The sequence below is a fragment of the Notechis scutatus genome, chromosome 1 (genome assembly GCF_049901735.1).
Source record: "Notechis scutatus isolate UNSWTSFEM ecotype Mainland chromosome 1, rNotScu1.2, whole genome shotgun sequence".
In the NCBI taxonomy this organism is placed as follows: domain Eukaryota; kingdom Metazoa; phylum Chordata; class Lepidosauria; order Squamata; family Elapidae; genus Notechis; species Notechis scutatus.
This window is the reverse complement of record NC_142009.1, coordinates 301,136,001-301,149,144: the sequence shown is the minus strand read 5'-3', so window position 1 is coordinate 301,149,144 and position 13,144 is coordinate 301,136,001. Positions and strand designations below refer to the sequence as shown.

Genomic DNA, 13,144 nt, shown 5'->3' with positions numbered 1-13,144 from the left:
CCATTGGGGCATCCACCCTAATGACATTCTGGAAGTTCATAAAAAATAGCTTTTGAAAGAGAGCATATGGAACTTGGGCAGCTTGGGTTTATCTTTCTTTATTTTATTATTTTATTTCATTGACTGCCCAGTTTTAGTAGACCTGTACTCAATGATTTGTTGGATACACTAGATTGTATATGGTTTTTGATGTTGGTGATTTCAGCAGTATCAATAACTAATAAAGTAAAAATCTCACTTGGGGGAAAATATCAGGTTAGATCAACAGCAACCTCATTATCGCATGGCCTTAATGAAAAATTGATTCTCAGAATGCTACTCTAAAAGAGCACAAGGTATTTGGAGCATTCACTTACCAAGCCAGGGGGCCCAGAAGCCTCTTAAAATCTAGTATCATTCTTTACACTCAGTTAATGCTAACTCAGTGGTGGACAATCTGTTTCAGATGTTAGATGTTTTTCAGCTTCAATTGCTTATCTCTCATTAAGAATGTGGAGATCTGTCAGTCAGAATAGACAATATTGGGTTGACAGGCTAATAGTCTGAATTGGTTAAAAGCAACTTTCTGTGCTCTTACAGTTTTCCAGTCATAGATCAACTCACAAAGCATACAGTGCATTTATCAAGGCTTTATATCAGCTATGGCACTTACGGTAAGTGTTTCTTCCTGTTCTGCTTTCCTAAAGCAAACTCAAGAAGGTTACATTAGTAGATTTATTATTCAGAATTAAGAAACCATATATATATATATAAGTTTTGTTCTAACAACATGCACTAATCTTACCCTCCATGTTAGTCCCAAAGTTTCAATCCCTCCTGCCATTCTAAGACAGTAGCTTTCAGGCTACACATTTCCTGGACTGAAGGTTATTGCCATAGTGCTTGATTTACAAAATGGCTTTCTCTGGTGTAGCTGTGAAATGAGAATTGGCGGGTCCTGCTTCACCAGCTTCAATCCCCTTGAAATTAATTGAGTCTCATTAAATGTTAAATAGTTAGAGATGATGCTGTTATTAAAAAAAAAAACTTTCCATTGCTGGCTCTTCTATGAGCATTCATTTGAATACTGACAGCTAGTTATGCCACACTAGAAGTAATAATAGCCTTACTTCAGTTAGTGACTTGTGGAGGAGTGAGTGAGTGTGTCTGTCTGTCTGTACTACAGGTATTGTATATTCCTCAGAGTTCATGCCAAAATGAGATGGTAATTGAAAGGGAGGGGCCTTGTTAACCACTTTTCATGAAAGGATTGTTTGTTTCCTTTCAGTGAACTTTCAACAGGCTGTCTTCCAGGCTGACCTTTTCCTGCTGTTGTAATCTGATGGGAAATGCTGGTTCCCAGAGGCATCATATGCAAAGTAGATATAAAATACACCTACTCTATGAAGATCAATGTTGCAATAGCCACTGGTTAACATAGAGTTGGTTTAATGTCGTTCCCATAGCTCTGACCATTTTCAGGCTATCTCAGGTGGAAGCCACCTACTAGAATAATGAATTATGTTACTAGGTTTTAAAATATATTAACTCACATACAAACTTTTATGAGTATAAATGACATTTATATTTGCATCATCTACTGTCACCCTTTGTAATCTTAGCTACCAGAACTCTGACACTTAAAGTAGAGTATTAAACATGCCTCTGTGTCCAGCAGCTCTGTTGTCATGGCACAATTGCAACACTTCTTCTTTTAAAGGAGGGATCATATAAATGGCCATTGTGAAACAGTTTGCCAACATTTAAGGTAAAAGTTGAAGAATCAGTCTGTGAGGTCCCTGCAGGTTATCCATACAAACGCTGACATATGCAACTGTTAATGTTGCACTCTAATCTGGTCTACAGTCTGTCTCCCTGTTCCAGATCTCTCTAACCCCAGAGAAAGGCCAAGTATTGTGGAAGAGAAATTGAGTAGGGAATATCATATTCAGGTTTCCGTGATTAAGCACCTGGAAGCTTTTTATGTGAGCCAGGAGTACATATATGATGTGAAAAATGAGAGAAAAATTGTGCCCATTTGACTTGCCAGGGTATGAGAGATTATGTTTTTTGCAGAACTTCCAAATTCCGCATGTATCTATGGATAGCTGTATAGGGTAGACTGTGCATCCTTCTTGGAAGCGCCTCAGTTACTGGATTGTTGACTTTTCTGAAAGCAATTTTTTGTTTTAGATTTTTTTTTCATATACAACACAAAGCAGTGAACATACCAATATTCCTCCCTCCTATTTTCCCCATTACGTCCCTGTTAGGAATATAAGTCACCTAACAGGTATTTGGGTTAGTAATATATAAACCAGGATAAACATTTTAGTACTATATCTTTAAGGGAATGCAAGAGTGTGCAATTTGGTGTGGTTTCTCAAACGGCCATAAGATGGAGCCAGAAACCTGGTTTGTTTAGTCTTAGTCTCAGAAGAGAGTGTGTCTGAGTGTATCTCTGTTTCCTTCTGTTGGAAAGTATTGCCGTTCCTCCATTTCTTCTAATTGACTGATATTACTGGATTTAATGTAAGTCTTACTGAACTGTTTTTTGACACTGGACTTTGATATTTGGATTATCCCTGGATTGAAACCTGACTGATTTAACTTGTGAATGACTTTGGATTGCTTATTTTGGACTTTGCTTAAACCTTTCTGGAAGTAAAAACCTACATTTACTGTACAGTGTATCTGTGTGCTCTGTGTATATTATTCAAACACTACTCTCAAATATGTCTCCCTGTATGCGCTCATTCTCCTAACGGGGAATTACCTCAACAGTCCCTGTGAGATAAACTGGGCTGAAAAAGTGACTGGCCCAACTGGTTTTTCATGTCTAAGGCAGGACTAGAACTCAGTTTCCTGGTTTCTAGACCAACATTTTAACTATTGCAAAAACTGATTATCTAATGTATTATATAATTTTATTAATAGTATCATAGTTCCATGCCTTATAGAAGCAACTCAGGCCTGAAATTTGCAATACATTTAGATCTGTAGTTAATTTTTAATCGTTTAATAGATTAAAATAGAAATAAGCAAAGCCCATAAATGTTCTACATCCTTTACATTTCTATGTAGTCATGAACTGTAGTTTTCAGGATCCATTTAGATCCTTTATTCTATAATCCAAAGAGTCGAATTAGGGAAGATCAAATGCATAGTGCAATATTTGACTCAATATCTACGAACTTGACAATAAAACCATAAAATGATCTCTCTCCTTTCTACTTACATTCAGACATCTACAATGACCTTGTTTTAGTTTGCAAATCTCCCCATTTACTGTTAATCTTTCTTCAATGATGGACACTTATTGCCCTGAACACTTTGGTTGCCCTGAATGATTGGGTTATAACCATCCTTGGATTTCCACCTGTCCCAGTGCCGGATCACAATCTGGCTGCTTGGCAACCCATCCATACTTATGACTGGTTTTCAAATACTCCATGGTCATGTGATTGCCATTTGTAACCTTCCCTGCTGGCTTCCCCAGAAAGTCATTTGGGAAGTGAGCAAGGAAAGTCATAAGTCACTTAGGTGTGTCTCCCCCAATCTTGGTGCTCGCGCCATGCCATTTGCACATACTGAGGCACCCTACGTGACACTCCCCATGCCTTCTTTACACACCCTCCCCAATCTATACTTGCACCCTCATCCCCCCCAATATCTCTTGTACACATCCTCACACCCTCCCCAGTCCTCCCCAGTGTGCATGATGCCTCTGGCACACACCTTCGTGCATCCTTTCCAATCCATGTAATGCTTCTTATCTAGCCCCTTGCCTCCCCAACCTCTACAGTACCTCTCGTGCATTCCCTTGTACCCTTGTGCACCCTACCTTACCCTCATTGATGCACTGAGGTTGCACCTCTTGTGCAACCTCCCTAGTGCAGTACCCCTGCGCCTCTAGTGAACCCTCACCAACACTCCGTTATCTGGATGCACCTGCCTGCAGGCCTGAAACTTGCAATACATTTAGATCTACAGTTCATTTTTAATCACATTAATAGCATAAAAGCACTGATTTCTTCACTGACAACTAAGACTGCAAGGATTGCCATCACTGAACAATGCAGTTGTGCTTCGTGACCACATTGCTTAGCAACAGAAATTCTGGTCCCAATTGCCCTTGTAAATTGAGGACTATCTGTATAGGCCAGATCAGAAAACAGACTCCAAGAATGACTGGAACTGTAATTTTACAGGTTAGAGTAACCAAATCTTGTAAGCCTTGACAGCATCTTTCCTCCCTCCCTTTCTTACTGAGGTGGAACTAATCTGAATTTCCTTCTCATATTTTCTTCCTGCCTTGGATTTAAATCATGTTTTTTTAACTGCAGTCACATAGTTTTTCCAAGTTTATAGCTGTGATTCTCTACAATTTCTGAAGAAAGAATGATACCTGAAACTTCCTGTTTCAATTGGCTGAGCTTGGGTTTATTTTTATTTTAAATATATACAGAGTGTACCAAGGTCCCATAGACCAATCACAATATTTTATTTATTAATATTGTTTTCCGGAGAAAACGTTAGTTCACTAAGAATGTTCAAATGTGATATATCTCAAAGAAGTATGCTAGAATAAAGTGGCAACCAACTCAAACATTTAATGTTATAATATAGTATATATAATAATTTAATTTCTATAGGGCCTGATTTTGTTTATGGGGCCTAACTTTTAGCACAACCTGTATATATTTAAGCTATTGAGTCAGATGATCCAACTACTTTTATAGACAGTTTTCTTATTTCCATTCTAATTAATGGATTTGTTGTTTAAACTTATCGTTGATATCCGCAAGAAGGCAAGTGATAATGTGTGTGATGACATTATGCAAACTTATGTACTTGCATTAGAAGTTTGGATACAAATAAGTGTATCATTATATGATAATGTCATTGTATATCTGTCATCAGTTTGGCATCAATTTGCTGTAGATTCTTCAGAAAAAATATTGTAGTTCAGAAATGATATATTAAGTATTTTTCTTGTGTGTAAAATATTTGAAATAAATATTGTTACAAGATAAAATTGATATGACTTTAACACTTGTTTTAGAGATAATTTTCTTTTCTTTTTTCATTTTGCTTAGTTACAGTTTTCAGTTAGATTTGTATACACAACCGTTGCACAATGTGTGAGCAAGGACATGAGCATCAATGTTTTGTTGGAAAGACTAACAGAAATGAAACTTTCATGAACCAGATGCACAAAATACCTTTCTCAGGTGGCAATATTATAGAAAATGCTGAAAGGAACAGAGTAAAATTTAGAGGTATTTACAGTGTAAAAAGCAAGAATTGGGATAAACTGAAAATATCTATAAACTGGACTGTTCTTTCCATCTCTTTTCTTCAGATGACAGAATCTGTTCCCCGCCATTTATGGAATTAACAAATGCATGTGGAGAAGACACCTTGAAGCAAATAGAAAAAAGTGGAATTGCATTCCCATTCAGTACGTGAACAGTTTTTATATTTTACTTAATAGTAAAGTTGTAAAGCATTTCCTCCACTACTACTGAAATCGATGCAATTTAGCTAAGTACACTTGGAAGGGAGGGTACTTGCTCAGCAAGATAGCTTGTGGCTGGTGTACATGCTGGATTAGTACATTTGCTCCAAAGGTACACAGATAAATAATATAAAAGCACATAAAATTATATGCTTTCATTCTATTAAAATTATTAAAAATAATCTGTAAATCTAACTGTACCCTATTTTAGTTCTTATAACTTTGAAAATACAGTATTTTCTCATGGTGACAATAAAAGATGGCTTATTCATATGTTAACAGTCCTGGTAGATTAAGTCAGTGTTTCAGTGTTTCGTCTGATCCACTACCCATCCACTACCTAGAGGCCAAATACTTTCCTCAAATCTTTAAACAGAACATGAAGACAATACAGCTTTCTATGACAATCAGAATTCAGTAGCTAATGTTTTCATCCGCCTTTAAAATTCTGCAAAGGCTATGTGTGCATATTGTGCGTAAGGTCCTTCTTTCTGTAGTATAGTATGTTATTTTATCTTTTTCATTTTCTCCAGATGAGCTGTTCAGAGCATCCATTGTTCGGGATGATGCTTCTGTCGCTCGTTTGATAGGCTGGGATTTAATTGAGAGGATGCTCCTCCTTCTCCACGGGACTCCTCCCTAGCGTCCTCAGTTTTTGCTCAGCCTTCGTGGATATAGGCAGCTTAGTAATTTCCTTTCCCTTGGCCGGAATAGCAAAGGCTTCAAAAGGAGTCAGCAAAAAGGTTTGCTTTTAAACTCTAAACAACTCCTTTAAGGCTTTTAGTTTCAATGAGTTAAGCAGCTCCCTACGATATATAACTCGAGCCAAGGGAGCTCACCATAGCTTCAGATAATGATCTCTCGCCCCCAGGACGATCGGAGGTGATAACGCCTCAGCCGCATGGCTAACAACTCACATTACGATCTTTTCAAGCTGAGCCGCTACGATCACCGCCGCCTACGCCCGACGGGAGAGGCTCCATTTTAAAAGGGTCCGAGGCTTTTTTCTCTCCCCTGGGAACACCATCTGGGGTGAGGGCATCAGCGCCCATCTGCCCCACCATGCCTTTTTATACAAGGGGAAACTCTGCAGTATCGACTCCCCACAAGGCGTGGAAGTGCTGCTGAGCCGATTTAACTCATTACGCGCCTAAAGAGGTAACAGCTGGCGCCATTGCAGACTCACTAACCATGCGGTAGTGATCTGCATTTTATTTCTGGAACTGTGAGAGGCTTTTCTTTCCCCAAGTAGGGGTCTCCTTCCTGGAACCCGAGGGAAATCACCCTAATACATATGTGTGTGTGTGTGTAGATAGATAGATAGATAGATAGATAGATAGATAGATAGATAGATAGATAGATAGATAGATAGATAGATAGACAGATATAGATATAGATATAGATATAGATATAGATATAGATGATATAGATATAGATATAGATATAGATATAGATATAGATAGATATAGATGATATAGATATAGATATAGATAGATATAGATATAGATATAGATATTCAGATATAATTATTCTATTTTGGACCCTTATTCATTAAGGAGGAAACTGTTGGCTTATGCCCTCACAGAATTAAACAGCAGCACCACAGCGAGCACCAAGGCCCGTGTCCTCCTGTGCAGGAAGCTGTCGCAGGCCTACATCTTATTTCAACAATTCCTTCTTTCTAGGCCTATGAGGTGTTCCAAATTTGGCTAATTCGGAAACAATAATATTAATAATAAAATAATAATAACAATAATAATAATAGGAACAGGAATAAGAATTCAATATTCTTACATAAGATTATACAAAACTGGGGAGCATTGTTTTAGGGTTCCCTGGCTATTACTGGTTCAAGCCCCTGGGCGTGCCAACTGCCCAACATTTCAGCCTCATTAACAGTAAAATTTAATAAGCGGTCACAATGGCAAGCGGCAGTAGCTCAAGAGCCATGTCAAAATTCTCAAACCTCATCTCCTCCAGACCTACTTCGGCTCCAATCCCCCTCTGCAACCACCCCTGGATCTGTCTGTGTAATCCAGATGCAGTGCAGCTGCACAAGATCAGGTAGCCCATCTAGATCAGTACAAGTGTCTCAAAGTGCCTCTGTGGCCACATTGCTCCAACAGTGGCCAGATTCTGTCAAGATGATGACTTACCGGAAAAGATCCCCGCAAAGATGAGACTGGATGGAATTAGCAATACGCCAATGTATCTCTGCGGGGGTGCAGCATACTGCTCTGAACAACAGAGTGCTCCTTACGATTGGAATTCCCTTTAACTCCGGTCACTAAGCAGGACAGAGCATCCTCGCCCTCAGGTATCTCTCCACAGGAGATTCTGTAGTTTCAGATATACTCCCGCAAGGTATATAGAAGGAGCAAGGGCTATTGATCGGATGGAGCTAGAGGACTCAGAGTTCTCCTGCTCAAATTCTCAAATTCTAGTTAGATTCGCATCAGCTCACATTAAGAGGTGATGGTTGATGCTACATCTTGACGACTAAAACAACGCCGGCATCATTTTGTTTATAAGAATTCCGTGGCATTATCTGTTGAGAGGCCACTTCCCCTCACAAGGATCTCCATGAGGGTCCAGGGGACATTTATGCCGATTATGGACCTCTTTCTGAGGTTGACTATTGGGCTTCCTTTTTAAGTTGGCAGCCCTCACAGAATTCTAGCAGCACAGTAACAGCGAGCGCCAAGGCCTGTGTCTGTCTGGGCAGGAAGCTGTTGAGGGCCAGTGACTGCAGGATCACCCAATTGCAATACAGGTCCTGGAAGGTGTTCTCTATTTGGCCTCACAATTTGATTCCATATTCAGTCATCTAATTATGAGTTTGGTAACAGCACAACAATTTATGTTAGTAGCTGTGCACAGATATAACAAAAATATTATCAATAATAATATTAATTATGTTATGAATAATAACATAATAACAAATTGAATTTACAAAAAAAGGGGGGGGGAGAGCAAATATCAAGAGGATTCCCTGCCTCTGTTTGCATCAGTCCTCTGAACCAGTCAACAGTCCATTAATATCTCGTACATATAGATATAGATATCTCACCTTGTGGGCTTTAGGTCAGAATCTTCAAGGGCAACCAAAAATACCCCCAGAGGACAATAAACCAACTCAAAGTAGGTCAAAACGTCCTAGAGAGACCTCTAAGGCAACAAAGGATGCCAAGAGACACCAAAATGCGTTAGATGAGCATATCTTAAATTTTTAAAAAAATGCACGAGGGAGGTTGAACAGAAGTCTCAGTCCTCTTCCCCAGCCAGGCTGGTCCCAGTTCCAGAGTGCTCGTTTCAGCAGCACATATACTAAAATTGGAATGATACAGAGAAGATTAGAATGGCCCCTGCGCAAGGATGACATGCAAATTTGTGAAGTGTTCCATATTTCACCGTGCCTCCATCCCTGGATCTCTCAACGCCATTCAGGAGAGCCTCAGAGGGACTGGTTCAACCCAGGCCTTCAGCAGCGCTACTTGCCTGACAGACAGTTGTGGGACCACACCAGAATTCCTCCTCCCAGAGGATATCCCTGACAAATTGAAGGCCTGGAGGGACATTGCAACTTGAAGAAGCATCGCAGCCGAGGTACAGTAGAAGTTGATGGCTAGACAGCCTCCACAATCTGACCTTGATTCTCACTCAATTTAGTTACTATGCCGAATGGACCTTCATTACCAGCAGGTACCTCCTTCAGGGGAGTATTATATAATCCAGTTACACATTCACATGATGCACAGGGTGAGGGAGAACTAGAGACCAGGTGGAACAGGTTGAGGAAGGGTCTACTCACAACAGTGACCAAAATCTGTCAGAGGCGGATCGCCTAAAAAAAGGGGGCATGTCAAACATTGAAGGCATTAAGCCAGACCACCGACCTTCAGGTCTGTTTCGCTCTCAGACTTTTTTCAAGTCTCTGTTGTTTTTTTTAAAAAAAAAAAAACTACTGCCTGCCTTGATATTCCATTCCCCTCGGCCCAACAATCGTTACTGTAAGGGGAGGTCAGACGATTTAATCTTCTCCCAACCAATAATGTAAGAGGAAGTCATAACTCTCCCACAGAGGTTCTTGGACCTCATCCAGAAACAAGGGGTCTCTTCAGTGGCGTATACCCCTCTTACAGGATATGATAGAAAAATATTAATTTGGTTTTCTCATTCTGCTAAATTTCTCATCACCACGATAGTAGATAAAAAAATAATGGCAATTATCATCCTCCTCTGCAATTCCAACGGAAGCAGAAGAGGCTCTCAAGTCAAAGGATATACAGGGTCGAGTTGTCTCCATGTAGGGCATGTTGATCTGATGTGAGGGCCATAAGAGCGGAGTCGGCCGCATTTTTTTTTACTAGATCGTCTCTCAGGTTGCTCCGCCATCTGAGGAAGATTATCTCAAATTCCAATATCAGAGCACACAAGGACTCCGCAAAACTCTATAGCCAGGGCATCTCAGGTTACTCCTCGCCTACTGCTATGGCTCAGACATTGGCAAGCAGATATCACACAACTAATGGAAGCTTGCTTCCTCCGCAATATAGAGAGATAATTTGGTTGGTGGTGTCCCTGACCTATCTCTGATAGAGACTAAAAGCAGAAAATAAGTTCCTCTCTTTTCATGGACCCCAAAATAGTCCTTCCTAGCTTTCTGGAGGGTTCCTTCGTTCCCTCTACCAGGGACTTTTTCCCTCCAGACTCCAGGGACCGTCTGGACGCATGAATCACCAACAGTCAGATAGTTTCCGATCTGGAGATAGATACTGAAGGGGAGGGCAGAGCAAAAGAATCTCTTGAGGAACATGAAATAGAGGTCTCTGAGGCGCAACATAGGCCTCACGACTGTGCCCCTATTGGTGGAAGGCTCAAGCCTTTCACGGACAGATGGGATGCCTCTACCTCTGTTTCCTGGGTTAGCGTATCAGAAGATTAGGCCTGGCTATAGAATTTCCATCCTCTCCCCAGAACCTTTGCATTACTTGCCTTCTCTCTGGGGATCCTGTTAAAGGGAGCATGATGGAGACAGCTATTGTTCATTAATTGGAGATCCAGGCAACCGACCTGTGGCACCAGATCAACAGGGGCAATTTTAGTTTTAAATGACTTAATCGATCCATAGTTCATAGGAGGCTTAAGATGAGTATACTGAACTCCATACTTCTGAGCTTCAGAAGGGGCGATTTTTTACCCTCCATTGACTTAATGGAGGCCCATCCCCACATTCCAATTAGATCCTCACATAGCAAAACTCTTAGTTTTTGTTATAATACTCAATGTTTTGAATACGTTGCACTGTCCTTTGGGTTGTCATCTGCCCAAGGTTCTTACGAAGGTTCTGATGGCTCTGGCTGTCCATCTCAGGGGAACACCTGTTAGATGGCAGTGTTATTTATGTGACATTTCATTATTATCTTGTTCATATAAACAGGCAAAGGGGAGGCCTTAGCATTGGTCATCACTAGGAGAGATTTGCAATCCATCTCTCATCACCCACGCATATGCAATTTTCTTGCACGGGGCTACAATCTTACAGCCTCCTGTAGTGCATTGATATCACACATGAGACCTCAACAAGGTCCTTACCGCACTCAAGAAAACTCCCTTTGAGCCCATGTAGACCATGCGTCTCCATTCCTAATGTACAAGGTGGTTCTCTTGGTTGTCTTTACATTGGCCAGTTACATCTTGGATCTAGTAGCCTTGTCAGTTAGACAGGAGCTCTGTATTTTTCACACAGACAAAGTGGTCCTTAGTCCAGATCCATCTTTCACCCATAGATAAATTTGGGTTTCCACAGACCATAGGAACTGATACTCCCGTACATTTGTCTGAAACCGACATAAAATCTGGCACGACAATGCCACAATCTAGATGTAAGGTGAGCTTTCTGCATATATTTCAACCGCATGATGTGTGTTAGGAAACAAAGGTTCTCTTCGTTTCTTTTCAACCACCCACCATTGGGTGCAAGACCCTTCCTCAATGACCAGTAAGTGGCTGAGAGCACAATTCCCAAGTCCTATGAGACACAGTCTCTTCCTGTACCCAGGGGCATCACTGCTCATTCGACCTGGAGCGCTGCGATGTTGACAACATGGGCCACAAGCGCCAATAGAGAAAATTTACAAGGCAACAACATGGGCCTCACCATCGCCTTTTATTTAGAAACTATTAGAATGATGTCTTCGCCTCTACGGAGGCTGCCTTTGACAGGAGAGTGTTACAAAGGGTCCATAAGGACCAAGAAAAAGGGGAATCCGAACCAGACGGAAGGACACGCCAACCTCCCGTAGGACACGCCAAGCTTTGGTATGTCTCAAACAATGGATGCTCTGAACAGCTTATCTGGAGAAGGGGCGTTGGTACTTACCTGACACGCCCTTTCTCTGTGAGCTGTGAAGAGCATCCATCCCCACCCTTATTTGTCTGGTGGGATGCTATTCCGGCCAAGTATTAGAAAGGGTGAAGGAGAAGAAATATTTCATCACTTCAACTTCGCCAAAACTGGGGACGCTAGGGAGGAGTCCCATGGAGGAGGAGGAGTGTCCTCTCAATTAAAGCCCAGCCTATCAAACGAGCGACAGAAGCATCACCCCAAACAATGGATGCTCTTCACAGCTCACAGAGAAAGGGAGTGTCAGGTAAGTACCAACGCCCCTTCTCTGTCTCTGCTATTTTGCAGATGAATTATCAGAGTTATTTTGGAAGTATCTGCCTTTATTTCAATATGTATAATGTTGGTGTTAGTTTACTAGAAAAAGGCCCTGATGCCCATTTAAAACTACAGAGTAATATTCTGGCAATTGAGAACTATTTTTTGCATTTTTAAGTATGCTATGCTAACATATGAATCTTAGATGTACTATTAACTTACGATTATATTACTTAGTTGTTTGAATGTACACTGAGAGATTATGCACTGGAGACAAATTCTTTGTGTGTCCAATCATACTTGGTCAATAAAGTATTCTATTCTTAATCCTAATCCTATCCTATTCTAGTATAATATATATTATAGTATATTAAATGTACTACTGTACGTTAATGTAAGTATAAGTTCTCTGGGTAAGTTAATAATATGCAACATCAATATATTAAATTATAGAACAATGAAAGTATTCATTCTAAATACTTTCTGAGTATTTACTGAGTATTTACTGAGAATCTCAGACTATCAATCATTTAAATGGCTCTTAGTAATGTCAATAGTCTATAAAGATTAAATAAGGCAAATTCCTCTAGTAGTGTTCTTCTGTATTTCAGATGCCATTCTCCAAAAAGCCATCCCTTTTTTTTTTTTTTTGCTTTATTTGGTCTTTAAAGACATTTTTAAATATATAAGGGTGCATTAATCTTCCAATAGGATTAACATAGCTATCAAACATAGCTATCTATTGATTTTAAAAAGTTCAAGAACTTCAACAGTTTGTCACTGAATTATAGTGGCCAGCTCTTGAAGGAGAAACAGTGGCTGCATATAGTACAGTGTAGTGTAGCAGTGATGGATTAATTGGGAACATCCAAGTTCAAGTCCCCAGCTTAACTAAGATGTTTACTGTATTACTTCTGGTCAGTTTCCATCTCTCAGACAAATCAATCTGACAAGGTGATTGTGGGAATAAGATTAGAAAA

At 40.2% G+C, this 13,144-nt stretch overlaps 1 protein-coding gene and 1 non-coding gene across 3 annotated transcripts in view; both read left to right on the top strand.

The window, feature by feature from the left end:
* The window catches only part of ITPK1 (inositol-tetrakisphosphate 1-kinase), a 136,326-nt gene that overhangs the window by 108,302 nt on the left and 14,880 nt on the right, over window positions 1-13,144 (top strand). For both annotated transcript variants that reach the window (XM_087952092.1, XM_087952091.1), the window contains exon 5: window positions 5,345-5,443. In XM_087952092.1, coding sequence (XP_087808218.1) covers window positions 5,345-5,443 — 99 coding nt within the window. The remainder of the gene's footprint in view (window positions 1-5,344; window positions 5,444-13,144) is intronic.
* LOC113419692 (U6 spliceosomal RNA) lies at window positions 8,804-8,910 on the top strand. The gene has a single exon (XR_003371942.2). It is a non-coding gene; the product is annotated as a U6 spliceosomal RNA (small nuclear RNA).